Raw genomic sequence first — 14,906 nt, forward strand, 5'->3', positions numbered from 1 at the left:
AATTTTATCGCTTAAGCCGCCGCCGTCTTTGGCCCGCGGTTGATGCCCGGGAGGCCGCCAACTCGCTTCATCTGGTGATGAGCAGGGTTGAGCACGGATCTTGTCAACTCTGGGGATTCGGATAGCCGGTTCGAGAGCGAGGGAGAATGCTGTTGCTTCGAATTCGATCCAGTAAAAGGTGGCTTGATATCCGTAGGAGGAACCAATCCCTGCTGCATTCCTCGACCATTGGCGTTTTCGTTTCGCCCCTCCCCTGTTGTGTTCAAATTAGGGTACATTTTATGCGCCAAGTGATTTGGATTTGCCCAGGGTGTTTCCCGGAGGAACTGCTCACCGGCAGCGCCAATTCGGTCGAAGGATGGTGAGTGGTAATCTTCACGGGATTGTGCCGGTTGCTTATTTCGGCCACGTCTGGCTCGCTAAACTGTGGTCAGTGAAGATCATCATAGGAACTGGTTCGGTCGTCAACATACATCGATAGCAGCCAAATCATCTTCAAGTTCCGATGCAGATGCGCCCTTCATCTCAGGACCGGCTGGGAACCCTTGGTACTTGGCGATGCTCGCCAATGTCGAGACCTCGGTGTTGTATGCAACAGCGTTCCTAATCCGCTGTGCCGGGTCCTTAGGGAACAGCAACCCGCAGTCCTGCAAGCTGTGTGCGCTTCGCCTCGCTGTCTGGACATCGTACCACTCCTGGTTAAGGGCTTCGAGCGTTTTTTCTCGTTTCTCGCGAACACCTTGGAAGTATTGGCCCCAGATCTGCGCGCGTTGAGCTACAGATTTTCGCTCATGGGCTTTGGTTCGATAGTCGAGTTCTTTGTTGATCTCTCGGAGCTTCTGGTCCAGTCGGTCATCGAGGCACTGCTTCATGTTCAGATACTCGGGATGTGATGGCACAGCCGCCATGAGCGATTGCTCTTCTTCTTCCAGCCGTTGTAGCCTATCCTTGTAAAGTCTAGGGAGCAGATGTCAGCCAACGAGTCCAGCGGCAGAGAAAGAGGCGCATACCTGTCTCTGAAAACTCCGAACATTTCCTCGATTTGTGTCCAATCTTTGTAGGCGGCGTGTTTTCTCTCAACTGAATCTAGTAAGCACGGTGTGAAACCAGGAGGACTCGGTGGGTTTTTCTCACGCTCTTCGTCATGAGCAGTGGCCGCATCCACCTCTTCGTCTGCTTCTACATCCACCTCCTCGCCGTGGTGTTCTGCATCTGTCCCGCCATCTCGGGCGCCATCATGGCTTCCTCCATCAGTCTCATGATCGACGTCGGCTGGTACAGCGGGCTTCCGCTTCGACCCACTGCGTCCTCTTTTTTTCGTCGCCCGGGTCGTACGCTCTGTCACGTCGTCCTCATGCGCCATAGTCTTCTTGCGGGGTGAACTGTCGCCGTCTTCAGCAGGTGTCTGGGTGCCACTACTGTCGTTGGCCGGCGTCGGCTCATCTTCGTGCATCACAGTATCTTCGATTTGTTTTGGATCGCTCGAATCGTGGTCGAGTCCTGAGCTAGTTCGTTTTCTAAGCGGCTGCTCAGGCTCTGAAAGATCGGCGGCTGGTGAGCGTTTTCGCTTGCGCTCTTGTAAATCGTGCTTGTGCTCATCGTCGACGCTCGTGTCTTTGGTCGTCGCAAGCTTCGTCGGGGAATCGTCGACGGCCCTAGGGGAGCCAATCGATGCATCGTCGCCGGAGAGGGACTCGTCGTCGCCGTGTTCAGCATCCTCGTCGAGGTTTGCAGTCCGTCGAAGCTTGCTAGGAGTGCGCTCATACACCTGGTCCTCATTGAACTCGCCGACCACGACGTCCCGCTGGCGCTGATGTCTCGGGGTATCGAAGAGCCTCTCGGTCTCGGCTTCAGTGTCGTTGGCGTCCGAGTTGAGGTCGGAGTGGGCGTCGGAGAGGACGCTGTCCGAGTCGGACGCCTCCTTCTTGGACACGGTGCTTGGCTTGGAGTGGTCATCGTCGTCCATGTCAAGCTGCATATGTTCGATGTCCTCCTCGTTGTCGTCCTTGTCGTCGACTTCGGTCAGCGGACTGGAAATGTTGCTGTCGGCACGGTCGAGGCCCCCAATTCCGGGAGGAGAGAGGGGCGGGACAGCAGAAGCGGTTGCTGCCATCGCTGTTGGAAGACTCGCCGCGAGCGTGCAGGCGTGCTCAATGGGGAGTCGCGAGCTGGGAGAGGTGTTGGGGCGACGCAGTGCTCGTCGGTGGGCCGGTCGGAGCGGACCGCGCTCGGGAAGAAGAGGCGAGGGACGGTCGCAGGGGTGGCAGAGGGAGGCGGCGACCGTGGATCTGGTGTCGGAGGGAATATAAGGCGCAGTTGAAGCCCAAGAGGCGCGGTGTCTCGTGGATGCGCGGGCCAGGCGGGAGGTTGCTGTGGGCGTGACGGTTGAGGGGGGGAAGAGTCTGGGGGATGGCGGACGCTGGACGGTGGAGGGTGGACGACAGTTCAGTGGACGCTCCCGATTTGCGCTGGGGCCACAGCGCCAGTCAGTCGCCAGAGGAAAACCGAGAGCGGGCTGAATGACGGGGCAGGAGCGGTGGCACGCGGCAGAAAGCTGCTGGGCCGGTGCTCATGGCCAAGCCGCACGCCCAAGCCAATGACGACGCCTGTTTCCGGCGCAAGGCTTCCAGGTTCGGCGGCCAAAAATTCAGGTGGGCCTCGCAGCTGCACTTTTTCTGTGCCTTTTTTTACTGCCATTCGGAGCGCTGCCGGCTGCGTTTTCAAGAGTCAACCCGGACGCTTCTACCAGACAATCTCGCAATATGGGCAAACGGTGAGTCCTGGAGCACTCGCCATCCAGTGCAGGCGAGCATTGGACACTGACTGTGAAGCAGCACAAAGGGCTTGGCCGCCTCTTCCAAGGCTGTGGACCCCACCCTCGACGCTCTCTTCTCCTCCAGTGTAAGTCAACGGGCCTCGTTCTGCCTCTCCCCTTCTCAGCTGATCCATTGCAGGCCGGTCCCGTTCAGGCGCCTTCCAAATCAAGATATCAGGCTCTCCTCGACAAGAAGCCCAAGGATGCGCCGCCGCCCAAGGTCGTGTTGCAGGAGGACGACGATGAGGACGGCAACGACGACGAGCTCTCCGAAATAAGCGAGGAATTGGATTACGAGGACGACGAAGATGAAGATGACGAGGACGAAGACGAGGAGGAGGCCGACGGTGACGACGCCGAAGAGGACTCTGGCGCTTCAGACAAGGACGAAGAGTCCGAGGAGGCTAACGGCGCAGACGAGTCGATGGCCGATGCTCCCGCCCAGCTCGACGATGTCATCAAGGCCACAGAGGGAGAAAAGTCGAAGCGGGAACGGAAACGCAAGAGGAAAGACGAGAATGACGACCTCGAGGGCAAGTACTTGACCAAGCTTGCGGCCGACGATGAGCCCACCGGCAAGCGCCAGAGGAACGACGCCGTCAAGCCTGTCGGTGAGGCCGACGAGGAGAGCGATGACAACGAGGACAACGACCTTCCCGTCCACGAGTCCCTTGCCAAGGATGCCAAGGACACGGGAGGCTCAGATCTGGAGAAGGCTGCTCGCACAGTCTTCATCTCCAACGTCTCCACGACGGCCATCTCATCCAAGGCGGACAAGAAGACCTTGCTGGCACATCTCTCGTCCCTCCTCGAGAAGGATGCCTCACCGCCGCAGACCATCGAGTCCATCCGATTCCGCTCAATTGCCTTCGGAGGCGGCTCACTGCCCAAGCGAGCTGCTTACATCACCAAGACATTGATGGATGCCACCACCAAGTCCGCCAATGCTTACGTCGTGTACTCCACCTCCGTGGCGGCCCGGACGGCGGCCACCAAGCTCAATGGCACCGAGGTTCTTGGTCGACACATCCGAGTCGACAGCGTTGCCCATCCCAGCCCCACAGACCACCGCCGCTGCGTGTTCGTAGGCAACCTGGGTTTCGTCGACGATGAGACGGTCCTCAACAGAAACGCCGACGGTGAAACTACGGAGAAGAGGCGCAACAAGACTCCCTCTGACATCGAGGAGGGCCTGTGGCGCACCTTCGGCAAGCAGGGCAAGGTCGAGAACGTCCGTGTAGTTCGAGACCCCAAGACTCGCGTCGGCAAGGGCTTCGCCTACGTACAGTTTTATGTAAGTCCAAAAGATTGAAAGAGGTTATCGTCCACTTCCGATACTAACCCGGATCGCAGGACGGCAACGATGTCGAGTCCGCTCTTCTCCTCGATGGAAAGAAGTTTCCTCCCATGCTACCCCGTGCGCTGCGCGTCACCAGGGCCAAGGACCCTCGCAAGACTACTCTTGCTCAAGAGCGATCCAAGGCCAAGACTACTGCCGTCAATGGGGCTACGAAGAGCACAAAGTACAAGGCCAAGGCCACCCCGGAGCAGCAGTCCATGGCCGGCCGAACTGGCAAGTTGCTGGGCCGGTCTGCCGCTGCCCAGCAGCGCCATGGCAAGCGACCGGCGAGGACCGACGTCCCCGAGGGTATTGCCACGATCAAGACCCCGGAGCAGTTTGTCTTCGAAGGCCGCCGAGCGACCACCAGAGACGCCCTTCCCAAGGATCTCAAGGCCAAGAAATCCAAGGGTAAAAAATCAGGGCGCCCTCAAAACCATGGCTCCAAGCGAGCCGCGGAGTGGAAGAAGAAGAACTGATGGGTGACGACGCATTGAGGTTGAACAGGCTGGGTGGGACGAAGCCTTGTTTCAGTGGCCCGCGCGCGGGGGCGGGAGAAGAAAAAGTTGTGCATTTTCCGCAGTGGCCTGGCCGCTGGCTTATTACTTCGCCAGTCTCATATTAGGTGTAAATGCAAAGAAAGGATACGCGCCCTTAAAACTCCTGAGGGGCTTATGTAGTTGTTGCTCATATACCCGCCAATGTATATATATACCAACATGGAATGCAATTGTTTTCTTTCAACTTGCGTTTGGTGATTTATTTTGTCGCCTGGTTTCTGGGTCATGCCCGCTCATTAAAAAGGGAAGGCGGTGGGCGTCATGATCCACGTCATGATTCATTGTCAAGTCCGAGAGACCTACTAAGTTACCCGCTTGATAATTGGGCCCGTTTCGGACTTGGTAAACAAGCAGATAACTTCGAGTATTGCTATTCGCACCAGTTCAAAATGCTAATCGCATACGAGTACACAATTTTACACCTAAACTTAGTGTAAGGGAATGTACCCGGACTGTACGCCCGTCTTAAGGTAGATATCTTATTCTGAAGAATTTCCAGTTTCTGCCCTAAAATAAATTAAAAGATAAAATTTAAACTGCAGACCTTAGAGAATAAACACTGAGCATAAAGTTTATTTAATTTCTTAGGTTTACTTACGAATAGGTGTGTTGTTGAGACTTCCTGGTAAAATTGGTTGATGTCCTTGAGTGTGCGAGTAGCATTTTGAGTATGTGCGAATAGCAATGCTCATAACTTAAGAAGCTACACTTTCTATATCAATTGACCCTTCGGAGCCATCACAAGGGCCGCGTCGATTCAATGTTAAAAAGAAAGGGATATATCATCAATTTTTCCTGCTTGCTGTTCAAAGGAATGCCACTCGCATCAAGGGATAGTCTCGTCTATTAGACTTGGCTCCAAAAGACCATGTGCTAACGGGTACCCTGAGCCAAACTATGGTGTGGTGGCAACCACCCATCTATCCCCCTCCATGTGCCACCCAAAATCTCACCGACAGAGGGAATCGTAATCAACATCACCCACAGCTCTCCACTTCGTACAGCACGGTGTCTAGTGGCCCTAGACTATTCGAGTCCGCCCATCAAAGAAATTGAAAGAGTTCGCGTTTGTAAAAGTCCGCCAGAAGGTGTCGTTGCTTAGTACTCGGCATCCTCCTCCGCCTCGAACGAGTCGGCACCAACCTCCTCGTAATCCTTCTCGAGAGCAGCAAGATCCTCACGGGCCTCCGTGAACTCACCCTCCTCCATACCCTCACCGACGTACCAGTGGACGAAAGCGCGCTTGCTGTGCATGAGGTCGAACTTGTAGTCAAGTCGGGACCAGGCCTCGGCGATGGCAGTGGTGTTGGAAAGCATGGAGACGGATCGCTGGACGGGAGCGAGACCGCCATCGTCGGCACCGGCGGGGACGGCAACGGGCTTCTGGTAGTTGATGCCGATCTTGAAGCCAGTGGGGCACCACTCGACAAGGTTGAACGAGGACTTCTCCTTGAGCGCGGCAACAGCCTGGTTGCAGTCGCGAGGAACAACGTCACCGCGGTACAGAAGAGCGACAGCCATGTACTTGCCGTTTCGGGGGTCACAGACAACCATCTGGTTGTTGGGCTCAAAGCCTTGGAATGGTCAGCGGGTAGGAAACGGATACATGTCATGGGACGAAACGTACACTGGAAGGTAAGCTCTGAGACCTTGAAGCTCTCGTGCGAGCTCTTGCCGGCAGAGATGACGGGAGCGTAGCTGATAAGAGGGTAGTGGATTCGGGGGTAGGGGACCAGGTTGGTCTGGAACTCGTTGAGATCGACGTTGAGGGCACCATCGAATCGGAGCGAGGAGGTAATGGAGCTGACAACCTGAGCAATCAAGCGGTTGAGGTGGTCATACGAGGGTCGGGGGATGTCGAGGTTACGACGGCAAATATCGTAGACAGCCTCGTTATCGACGAGGAACGTGCAGTCGGAGTTCTCAATGGTGCTGTGAGTGGACAGAACGGCGTTGTAAGGCTCAACGACGGCGGTGGAGACACGAGGAGCAGGGTACACGGCGAACTCAAGCTTCGACTTCTTGCCGTACTCGGTGGAGAGGCGCTCGAGGAGGAGAGCTCCGAAACCAGAGCCGGTACCGCCACCGAAGGAGTGGAAGATCAGGAAGCCCTGGAGGGAGTTGCAGTTGTCTGGGGGCCCACATTTTAGTAACGCATCATGTTGAAGGTTTGGGGGTATGCTCACCGGTAACGCGACGCACGCGGTCCATGACATTGTCGACCATCTCCTTGCCAATGGTGTAGTGGCCACGGGCGTAGTTGTTGGCAGCATCCTCCTTGCCGCTGATCAACAGCTCAGGGTGAAAGAGTTGGCGGTAGGGGCCAGTTCGAATCTCGTCGATGGGGGAGGGGTCGAGATCGACGAAGATGGAGCGAGGAACATGCTTGCCACTGCTGGTCTCGGTGAAGAAGGTCTCGAAGGAACCGGAGTCGCCCAGATCGGGGGCATTGGTGTCGGGGAGACCGTTAGGAGCGAGGCCGTGCTCGAGAAGGTAGCTATCGGCAGACGTCGGTTAGCTCTCGGAATGGTGTCGGGATCGAAGCTCAGGAGGCTTCTTTGGAGGAAAGGAGTCAACATACAGCTCCCAAGCAGAGTTACCGAGCTGGGTACCAGCCTGGCCCAGGTGGAGGTGAATGATCTGTATCACGAAGCATCAGCATCAGCATCGCGAGTTCGGCTGTAGCTCGGAAGTGAAAGGGGGCCCGCCAGTGAGGACACCAAGTGGAAACACGCGGAGCCGCTGAAGTTAGGGGAAGGAACTGAGAGGGGGAGCTACTGACCTCGCCCTTCATGGTGGATGGATGAAGCTAGAGACGGATAGACAAAATGCTGAGATTGAAGATGGGAGACGGCGGAGGAGGAAATACGCGCGCAGCGCTGAGACGAGGGAAGAAGGGGCGTGGTGATGATTTTCCGGTGGAGGTTTGGAGTTCTGTGGGTGGGCATGGGCATTGGCATTGGCGGGGTCGATCAACAAATCTGGCTATGGCGCCAAAGGGGGCGCTGGCAAGTCGTCTCAGGTCCTGGAAGTCTGCAGCAGGGGGTACCTGGGACCACAGCGAAACGGCGCGCAGACACGAGGTACCGGCCGCCCCTCACCGCCAATTGAAAGCGTGGCCGGGGGGTAGGGAGCTTGCAAGGGGGGGTGGTTTGCCTGTGCACTGTAACTGGGGGGCTTTGGGGGTTGGGGACCCTCCGGGGCGCCTGTGGCCGGGGGCTGTAGGGGCCGCGCCGTGGCACCTGCCAGAGCCCGGCTGTTCTTGGACGGGATCCATAGAATAGGTGGCTGATATGTGCAGTCAAGGGGGATGAATTATTAGTCGTGTCGAGATACGTAGTAGATGGCAGGGTGAAGATGGGATGGGGCAAATGTCGGGAGCTGAAGTAGCTAGAGGATATCACATCGTTCTCTTTGAGTTGCCTACCTAGGTACTACGGAACGCGCTGCCGGCATCGGCGCTTCACCAAGAGACGACTTGGGAGCAAGCCGCTAACACACAACTACAGATTGCGCTGGAGCACTACCCTTGTCTCTTTTCCCTTCCCGGATGGCCTGATGGCTATCATGCCGAAAGAGGACAACTGTGAATGGTTCGTGAGACCTTGTCTCACCACGTGCGGCTCTCCCCAGGGTCACTTCAGACAATGCTACGACGTCTCCCTACCTTACCTGGTACCTACATCACACGGACGAGCTCCAGCGCTCTCATCAACCACTCGTCAACTTCACACGCTTGGGCGAATGGCAGGAACGCCATTAATTATGCATTGTCAGAGCTACTGCGCAAGGACCTGTCCACGGCCTCTCCCAGCGATCAGCTTGCATTGTCCATTGCATTGTCCAGTTATTTACCAGTCAATGCATCGCCACCCCCGGACCAGAGAACACACGGCCCTCCAACACCTTGGAAATCCTTATGCTCTAAATGACTACGACCCGTGGGGTGCTTGTTTGGTCAAAGAAATCACGGCAAACGAAAGCACAGCCGATCCCACTCTATATCCACACAAGCTGGAGAAGGTTTCAGCCACAAGTCCCCGTCCCATCTCACCAGCAGATGCTAGCCCGCATTCGCTCCGCTCTGTGATGAAACAGGCTTCCCGCGTGAAGCCATTTGAGCTAACTCCAGCCTACACCAGTTAAGATTCTAACTTAGTGCTTCATTAATAAGATTCACGGGAACTATTCCAACAGGACCTACTTCCCCGGAGTTGGTGTCCAGAGGATAGGTTGGAGAGGATGACCCAGATGCAAAGGTGAGTCCAGCCAATTGGGATATGGGGATACATGACCTTTGAATGACTTGAATCGACCAGCACATTATCAATCACGAGTCAACCCATGCAGTCCATCACTTTTACGCTGCTGTCTAATGCTCATAATTTGGCTCAAAGCTCTCGTGTGGAATTGAACTTTGTACGTTCTAAATCTTCTTCTTCTCCTTCTTCCCGTTTTCCGTCCGCATCTTAAGAAACCCAACCGCCTCTTCCCTGTATGCTAAAACAAAGGTCCATGGCAACCCGCCATGGACGTACAAAGTGGTATCATAGGCCGCGCCCAGCTAAAAATTCAAGGTTCCGTGATGAAGACACACACGCTTCGTCATGACCGGGTTTGGCCCGGGTTCTGGTCCTGGTCCTGGTTCTGGCTCGATTCGCTCTGCTCCAACTGTTCGATGCGCCGCTGGATCGAGTTTTTTTGCTCTCTCAACACCCTTATCTCGTCATCCCTCGTTGCTGTGTCTCCGCTGAGACGGCTCCCATTGTCCGTCATGCTGGCCGCGTCAGTGGCAACCTCGTATGTGGGGTATGGCTCTGGAAGGTCGCCACACCGGTCTCTAGTTTCGTGCATTTCACCCACCACGTATAAGTCATTGCCGGCATCGTTTCCATCTCCTCTTGACATGGCATTCAGCTCATGTGATCGCTTCTTCTTGGCGCGAGCCCTGTCTCTGCGAATAATAAAAATTGCGCCACCTGCGATGACAAGCAACACGAACATGGCAACGCCGACGCCGATTCCTATTCGTGCTCCCAAGGATAACCCTTTAGGGTCTTCTTCAGTTCCAATATCATCCTCGTCCTTCAAACCAAGACTGGCTTTGTCGTCCTCCTGAAATAAAGCTCTGATAGTATACACGGCAATCGTTGCGCTATACAGAGTGGTCGTCGAGTCCGACATAATCTCGTAAGTGTGTGCAGTGTGGTTGTAGGTAATCGGTACCGCTAAAACCGTCGGAACGGTTCGCTTGCACTGCTCGCCATCCAAGTAGTACTCTCTGCAGACGATTAGCGGGGTCCAGCAAAGACAGACCTCCATCGCATACTTACGATGAACAACATATGGCCGTGGTAGTCGCCTCATCTCTAACCTCGTTGGTGTTGACCCGAAGCGACACAGTCGTCCATCCGTTGGGACATGTGCCGGGGCTGAAGACGCCTGTCCGACCCTGGAAGAACATGCCATCGGGGTAGCAGGACAGAGTACTCGCACCGGCGATCGGCTCCAAGTCCAACCATGCGACGGCACCAGAGTTACTTGAGCTCAGATTGGTGTCGACATTATAGGTCCAGGTGCAACTCTGCGGCGCCTGCCAATGGGTTGTCATTGGGGGGAACGTCTGATTGTCTTCATGATTCTCCGTCGTTGTGGACCATGGCGATGTCGTCGTTGTCGTCGTCGTCGATTCTACAGTGGATATGGAATCTAAAGGCGAGGCTGAGCTCGAGATGGACATCGATTCCAGACCCGCAGAGTCAGATGCGACAGTCACGGAGGCCATGGAGACGAGGGTAACCAGACGACGCCAGACCCCAACTCGACCCGGGCCGCCAGTCCAACCCGTCCACAGAGCGTAGAGGAGGTTTTCACCTGCAGTCAAGTCTGCAGTTCACGACGGTCGCAAAAGTCGTCCATCCAGGCATACGGTCGACGGCTGGTGGGTATTGACGCGCGGTGTTGGTAGGGGTCGGAGGGCGGAGGGCGGCTGGACACGCGCTCGGAGGGGCGAATCGACGGTCTCGAACTCAGGCGAAGAGGGCGTCAGGGCGCATCGGGATGGCGGCTTGGGGGTATTTCAAGGACGGCAAGTTGCGAGGGACTGGAGAAGAGGAATTCGTCCAGCCGCGCGGCGAGGCGACAGTAGCGTTGGTGTTCCCCCTTCTGAGGCCTTTGAGGGCTTGGCGAAATCTTATCACGGGTGGATGCCGAGAACGCCAAGGCCAGGATTGCACTGATACAATGTCCACGTTGACCGCTGCATGTCTGGGCATTGCCGCTTGTGGTTGCCTTTAGCAGTCGGGGCCTTGCCGGGAGCGGCGCTGGCCAATGTGTGCGGCTGCTGGTCTCCGACGCCGAGCCTTTTGCTCAATGCCATGGCCTTGGCTGGCGAGAAGGGCGCGCCTGGGCGCTCTCGTGAGCGACGAGAAGCTGCGAGGAGGGGAAATGAGCCCGGCCGCGGCGTGCCGAGATGCGGTCTTGGAACCCCGGATGTGGACACTCAAGAGGCGCGGCAGTAACACCGGGGCTCGGCGCATGGTGAGAGACGCTCTTTTCGCCTGCCTGAGAGTCGCAATGTCGCACGTGGAAACGTATCACGAGGGAAAAAAGACACATCAAGCGGAAGAGACGAAGGAGCCGAACACGAGTGGGATTTCTTGGCTACGGGGTTTTGTTGCCGGTTTATTACGACGTCGTTCCAGGTTTCCATTCCATTGAGCATTGACATCGCCCTATATTCACCATGCTCTCTCTCCCAGCCCGCGACCGTCGACCGCCTACGCTTACCAGAATAAGATGGTGTATTCATCTTAGATTTCCAACATCCGCAAATCATACCGCAGTTCGAGCCTCAATACACCAGAGTTTGTTCGCTTCAAAGTTAGCTCGGCTTCTGCAACAAAGCCCAAGCAATGGTGCAACATGAACTGGGGAGCACAGTTCAAGGACAATGCCCAAGCCGCCTGGGACGAGCGCCTGGCTTGGTGCGTTGTAGCACTCTGATCAGGTTACGCTGGCACGTACGATCAAAAGGTACGTACCTCGATCCTGTGGCTGGTGAGAGTGTGACCTGCAGAGCGCTCGGACCAGCTGGCCCCATTGCCAAGTAAGGCAATCAAGAATCAAGCTGGCCAACCCAGAGAGGCCCCGCTCTCGGAGCTTCGGCGCCTGCAGTTCCGGCCGCCTCTTTTTTGCCCTCTGCCCTGACGTGCAGTGCGGAGACGCCCACAAGAACACAGCGAGTGACGCTCAGGTCACCTGACTCGAGGGGTCGAAGGGCACGAAAACCCTACTGCCAGAATTTTGGCCCAATTCGTATCATCAAGCGACTCAACAACCGCCTTCAAAGTCGACTCCATCCCGGCCCATCTATATTCGCTCTTCGGTAGATCAGCGAATTCACTCAACACAACCACCGCGATCATGGCTGACGAATACGTACGTGCTCTCCGAACTCCCTACCAACCGCTGCTACGATCCGCGGCCTCAAAACTCGCCCGCCCACGTCGCAGCCGCCCACGTCGCCGCGACGCTTCTCCCGGGAATGCCTGAACACAATAACTGACTTTGAGGTGACAGAACGCCGAGGAGGCCGCCGAGCTCAAGAAGAAGAGAGCGTTCCGCAAGTTCTCTTACCGAGGAATCGACCTTGACAAGTACGTTGCAGCCGCGAATCTCCCCGCCAACAATGGAAGCCCTTGCGTACCAGGACGTTTTGGTGCGCGCCGAATGCATCGAGAACAATTATACTGATCTGTGATCCTCTTCCACAGCCTCCTGGACCTCAGCTCCGACCAGCTCCGAGATGTCGTCCACGCCCGTGCCCGCCGCAGGATCAACCGTGGTCTGAAGCGCCGCCCCATGGGTCTCATCAAGAAGCTCCGAAAGGCCAAGCAGGAGGCCAAGCCCAACGAGAAGCCCGACCTCGTCAAGACTCATCTCCGAGACATGATTGTCGTCCCCGAGATGATTGGTAGCGTTATTGGTATCTACTCCGGCAAGGAGTTCAACCAGGTCGAGATCAAGCCTGAGATGGTTGGTCACTACCTGGCTGAGTTCTCTATCTCATAGTACGTTTTCCCCATGGTCCGCTGTTGAGCTGTCAAATTTTAACCCTCCCACAGCAAGCCCGTCAAGCACGGTCGACCCGGTATTGGTGCCACGCACTCTTCTCGTTTCATTCCCCTCAAATAAGAAGGTTGCGGTCTCGGGTGGTTTCTGCATTCACGGACATTTACGGGCGAAAAGGACAGGGCTGGTTTTGGTAGAAGGGCGATGGCCTCTATCGAAGTTACTGATGACAATGGGTACCATGATAGTACAATAAAGCAGCATTGTCCGCTTGACAACTACCCACACATTCCGCTGATGCTTTTGAATGATTGACACATGGCAACAATCCGGCCCTAGAACCCCTCTCAACGCTACTGCAACCCCACAGTATGCACACATTTATTCCCCGAGGTGTGCGTCTTCGTTTACCGCTAGCAAACAGGTGTTTAGTTTGGTGAGCTGTTGGGTGTATCACTTGTGGGGAGATGTCGACTCGGGAAACTGTTTGCAAATCGGTCGTGGATGCTCCTGGGCGTGTTGTCCCTCTTGTTCCTGGCCCTTGACGGGCTCTCCTTGTCGGAAGAGTCTCCTCAGGCCCCGCAGAACTGCATACAATATGACCTTGCAGCCCTATCCGAAAGACCCATCGCCTGTGTTCTCAGTTCTCGGTTTACCACTTCTTCGACCACAGAACGGGCAGCTAAAGGGCATGCGCCCCTTGTTGTAGTTGATGAAGAGTTCGTCTCCTGCCTTGACATCTTTTACAAGCGTAACCGTAATGAGGTTGGGATGTCCAGAGTCTGTCCACTGCTGTGCGTTGGCATGCGTGCTGCAAGCGTGGTTGATATGAGACGCAAGTGGGTAAACGTGGGCGCGGGTGCTCTGCGAATCCCAAAACGCGTACTCTTCGACGAACTTTTTTAGTTGCCTCCGTCCTTTCTCGTCTGGGTGCGTATAGCACGGGATACCACGCAGTTTCGGGAATGTATTTTGGAGTTTCTTTTGCGCGGTAGGAGTGAGCTTATCCCACTCGTCGCCAATCGTCTTCTTCCCTCGTCGCTGTCGCCAGTGCACGCAGGATATCGCCGGTTTTTCGACGATTATTTGATGACGGCTGGGAAAGTCTCGAGTAGCTGTTATACAGCGGCCACGGGTGGTGCTGGTAGTAATGCAAACAGCGTCTTGGTTCTGTGGCAGAGGATCTGGAACCGTCGCGGTCTGAGGTGCACCTCGGGATGGCTCCGTTATTTGGGACGGTGCGGTGTCGGTCCGACCATCCATTTGTTCCATTTTGCCTTTGTCGGTCTCTTGAGTGTCGATACTTGTGTCTATTTTGTCAAGTTAGGTACTGGCTGGGACGACGATAGTTGATGATTTTGTGGACTATGAGGCTACACAGGAGGGCTAGCCGAGTCCGACAAGATAGAAAGACTGTCTCACCTCGAGATTCCATGCTTAACCCTTCGTCCCAAGAGGAGGAACTTGCCTCGCACCCGGCCGTGGAGCAGACATGGATCGAAGACGAAGAATGATGTCGGTCTGTCATTGCATTCAGAACTCCGTGATAATCAGCCTTGGGGGATGCATACATACGAGAAGACATTTTTGCCTCAATGTCGCTTCCAGCGTTAATTCAACGATGGGTCAGACAGACTAATGCACACCGAAGATGTCACAGCGGAGGAATGATGAATGTCGAGATGGCAAGACACGGAAGAAGAGACGGGGCTTCTCAACAATGAGATGACCATAACAATTCTGGAATGAGTGAAACACAGCAAGTGTCCGTTGATTCAGTGCGTTGGTGATATGTTGGAAGAGTGTTGAAGGAATGTGAATTTCCAAACAAAGGCAAGTCTGTTTTGTCGGATAGTTGAAGTCGTCAAACACAGCATCGCACCTGCCGCGGCCCGCACTAGTCCATCACGGCCAAGGCATGTGCAGCCATGCCATGATTGCCATTTATGATGACACCAGCTGGGATTCTCGGAGCAGTAAAGTCGGCAGGCCGTCAGCATGTCTCGAGGAGCGGATATAACCCGTGCCAGTCACATCCGTCGAGCATCCCACTCGTTCGATGTTTAGCACAAGACACAACCGGGTGACAAAGAAAATCTTGTTGACTGAATTTGATGGA

At 55.5% G+C, this 14,906-nt stretch overlaps 6 protein-coding genes across 6 annotated transcripts; 2 read left to right on the plus strand and 4 right to left on the minus strand.

The window, feature by feature from the left end:
* Positions 1-11: 11 nt before the first annotated feature.
* BGZ61DRAFT_488754 (uncharacterized protein) lies at positions 12-2,113 on the minus strand (the record flags this gene model as incomplete). The annotated part of the gene is made up of 3 exons (XM_046250142.1): positions 12-419; positions 474-957; positions 1,011-2,113. The coding sequence occupies 3 exons, from the start codon at positions 2,111-2,113 to the stop codon at positions 12-14; spliced, it is 1,995 nt and encodes a 664-aa protein (XP_046112176.1).
* Positions 2,114-2,608: 495 nt separating this feature from the next.
* Positions 2,609-4,898, plus strand: BGZ61DRAFT_438227 (uncharacterized protein). Its single transcript, XM_046244218.1, has 5 exons — positions 2,609-2,773; positions 2,835-2,901; positions 2,955-4,109; positions 4,169-4,565; positions 4,604-4,898. Exons 1-5 carry the CDS (start codon positions 2,763-2,765, stop codon positions 4,777-4,779), a joined length of 1,806 nt encoding a protein of 601 aa, XP_046112177.1. The 5' UTR covers positions 2,609-2,762; the 3' UTR covers positions 4,780-4,898.
* Positions 4,899-5,812: 914 nt separating this feature from the next.
* On the minus strand, positions 5,813-7,508 carry BGZ61DRAFT_525527 (Tubulin/FtsZ, GTPase domain-containing protein; the record flags this gene model as incomplete). Its single annotated transcript, XM_046252780.1, has 5 exons — positions 5,813-6,288; positions 6,342-6,845; positions 6,901-7,211; positions 7,296-7,354; positions 7,497-7,508. The coding sequence occupies 5 exons, from the start codon at positions 7,506-7,508 to the stop codon at positions 5,813-5,815; spliced, it is 1,362 nt and encodes a 453-aa protein (XP_046112178.1).
* A 1,811-nt stretch (positions 7,509-9,319) lies between these two features.
* On the minus strand, positions 9,320-10,810 carry BGZ61DRAFT_543518 (uncharacterized protein; the record flags this gene model as incomplete). Its single annotated transcript, XM_046255250.1, has 2 exons — positions 10,048-10,810; positions 9,320-9,995 (listed from the first exon to the last, which is right to left on the minus strand). The coding sequence occupies exons 1-2, from the start codon at positions 10,497-10,499 to the stop codon at positions 9,320-9,322; spliced, it is 1,128 nt and encodes a 375-aa protein (XP_046112179.1). The 5' UTR covers positions 10,500-10,810.
* Positions 10,811-12,139: 1,329 nt separating this feature from the next.
* Positions 12,140-12,910, plus strand: BGZ61DRAFT_525529 (ribosomal protein S19-domain-containing protein; the record flags this gene model as incomplete). Its single annotated transcript, XM_046252781.1, has 4 exons — positions 12,140-12,154; positions 12,296-12,372; positions 12,490-12,786; positions 12,841-12,910. The coding sequence occupies 4 exons, from the start codon at positions 12,140-12,142 to the stop codon at positions 12,908-12,910; spliced, it is 459 nt and encodes a 152-aa protein (XP_046112180.1).
* Positions 12,911-13,283: 373 nt separating this feature from the next.
* Positions 13,284-14,467, minus strand: BGZ61DRAFT_14963 (uncharacterized protein). Its single transcript, XM_046237356.1, has 2 exons — positions 14,210-14,467; positions 13,284-14,097 (listed from the first exon to the last, which is right to left on the minus strand). Exons 1-2 carry the CDS (start codon positions 14,370-14,372, stop codon positions 13,400-13,402), a joined length of 861 nt encoding a protein of 286 aa, XP_046112181.1. The 5' UTR covers positions 14,373-14,467; the 3' UTR covers positions 13,284-13,399.
* Between the last annotated feature and the right edge of the window lie 439 nt (positions 14,468-14,906).

This window comes from Ilyonectria robusta, assembly GCF_021365365.1.
Source record: "Ilyonectria robusta strain PMI_751 chromosome Unknown BGZ61scaffold_1, whole genome shotgun sequence".
Taxonomy (NCBI): domain Eukaryota; kingdom Fungi; phylum Ascomycota; class Sordariomycetes; order Hypocreales; family Nectriaceae; genus Ilyonectria; species Ilyonectria robusta.

Excerpts from the sequence above, each read along its gene's own strand:
- BGZ61DRAFT_14963 (XM_046237356.1), bottom strand. The coding sequence starts at position 14,372 with ATGTCTTCTCGTATGTATGCATCCCCCAAGGCTGATTATCACGGAGTT. Across the intron at positions 14,098-14,209 it reads GTTAAGCATGGAATCTCGAG|ACACAAGTATCGACACTCAA; the intron begins GTGAGACAGTCT and ends TTGACAAAATAG.
- BGZ61DRAFT_438227 (XM_046244218.1), top strand. Across the intron at positions 2,902-2,954 it reads ACGCTCTCTTCTCCTCCAGT|GCCGGTCCCGTTCAGGCGCC; the intron begins GTAAGTCAACGG and ends GATCCATTGCAG. Across the intron at positions 4,566-4,603 it reads CAAGGCCAAGAAATCCAAGG|CGAGCCGCGGAGTGGAAGAA; the intron begins GTAAAAAATCAG and ends CATGGCTCCAAG.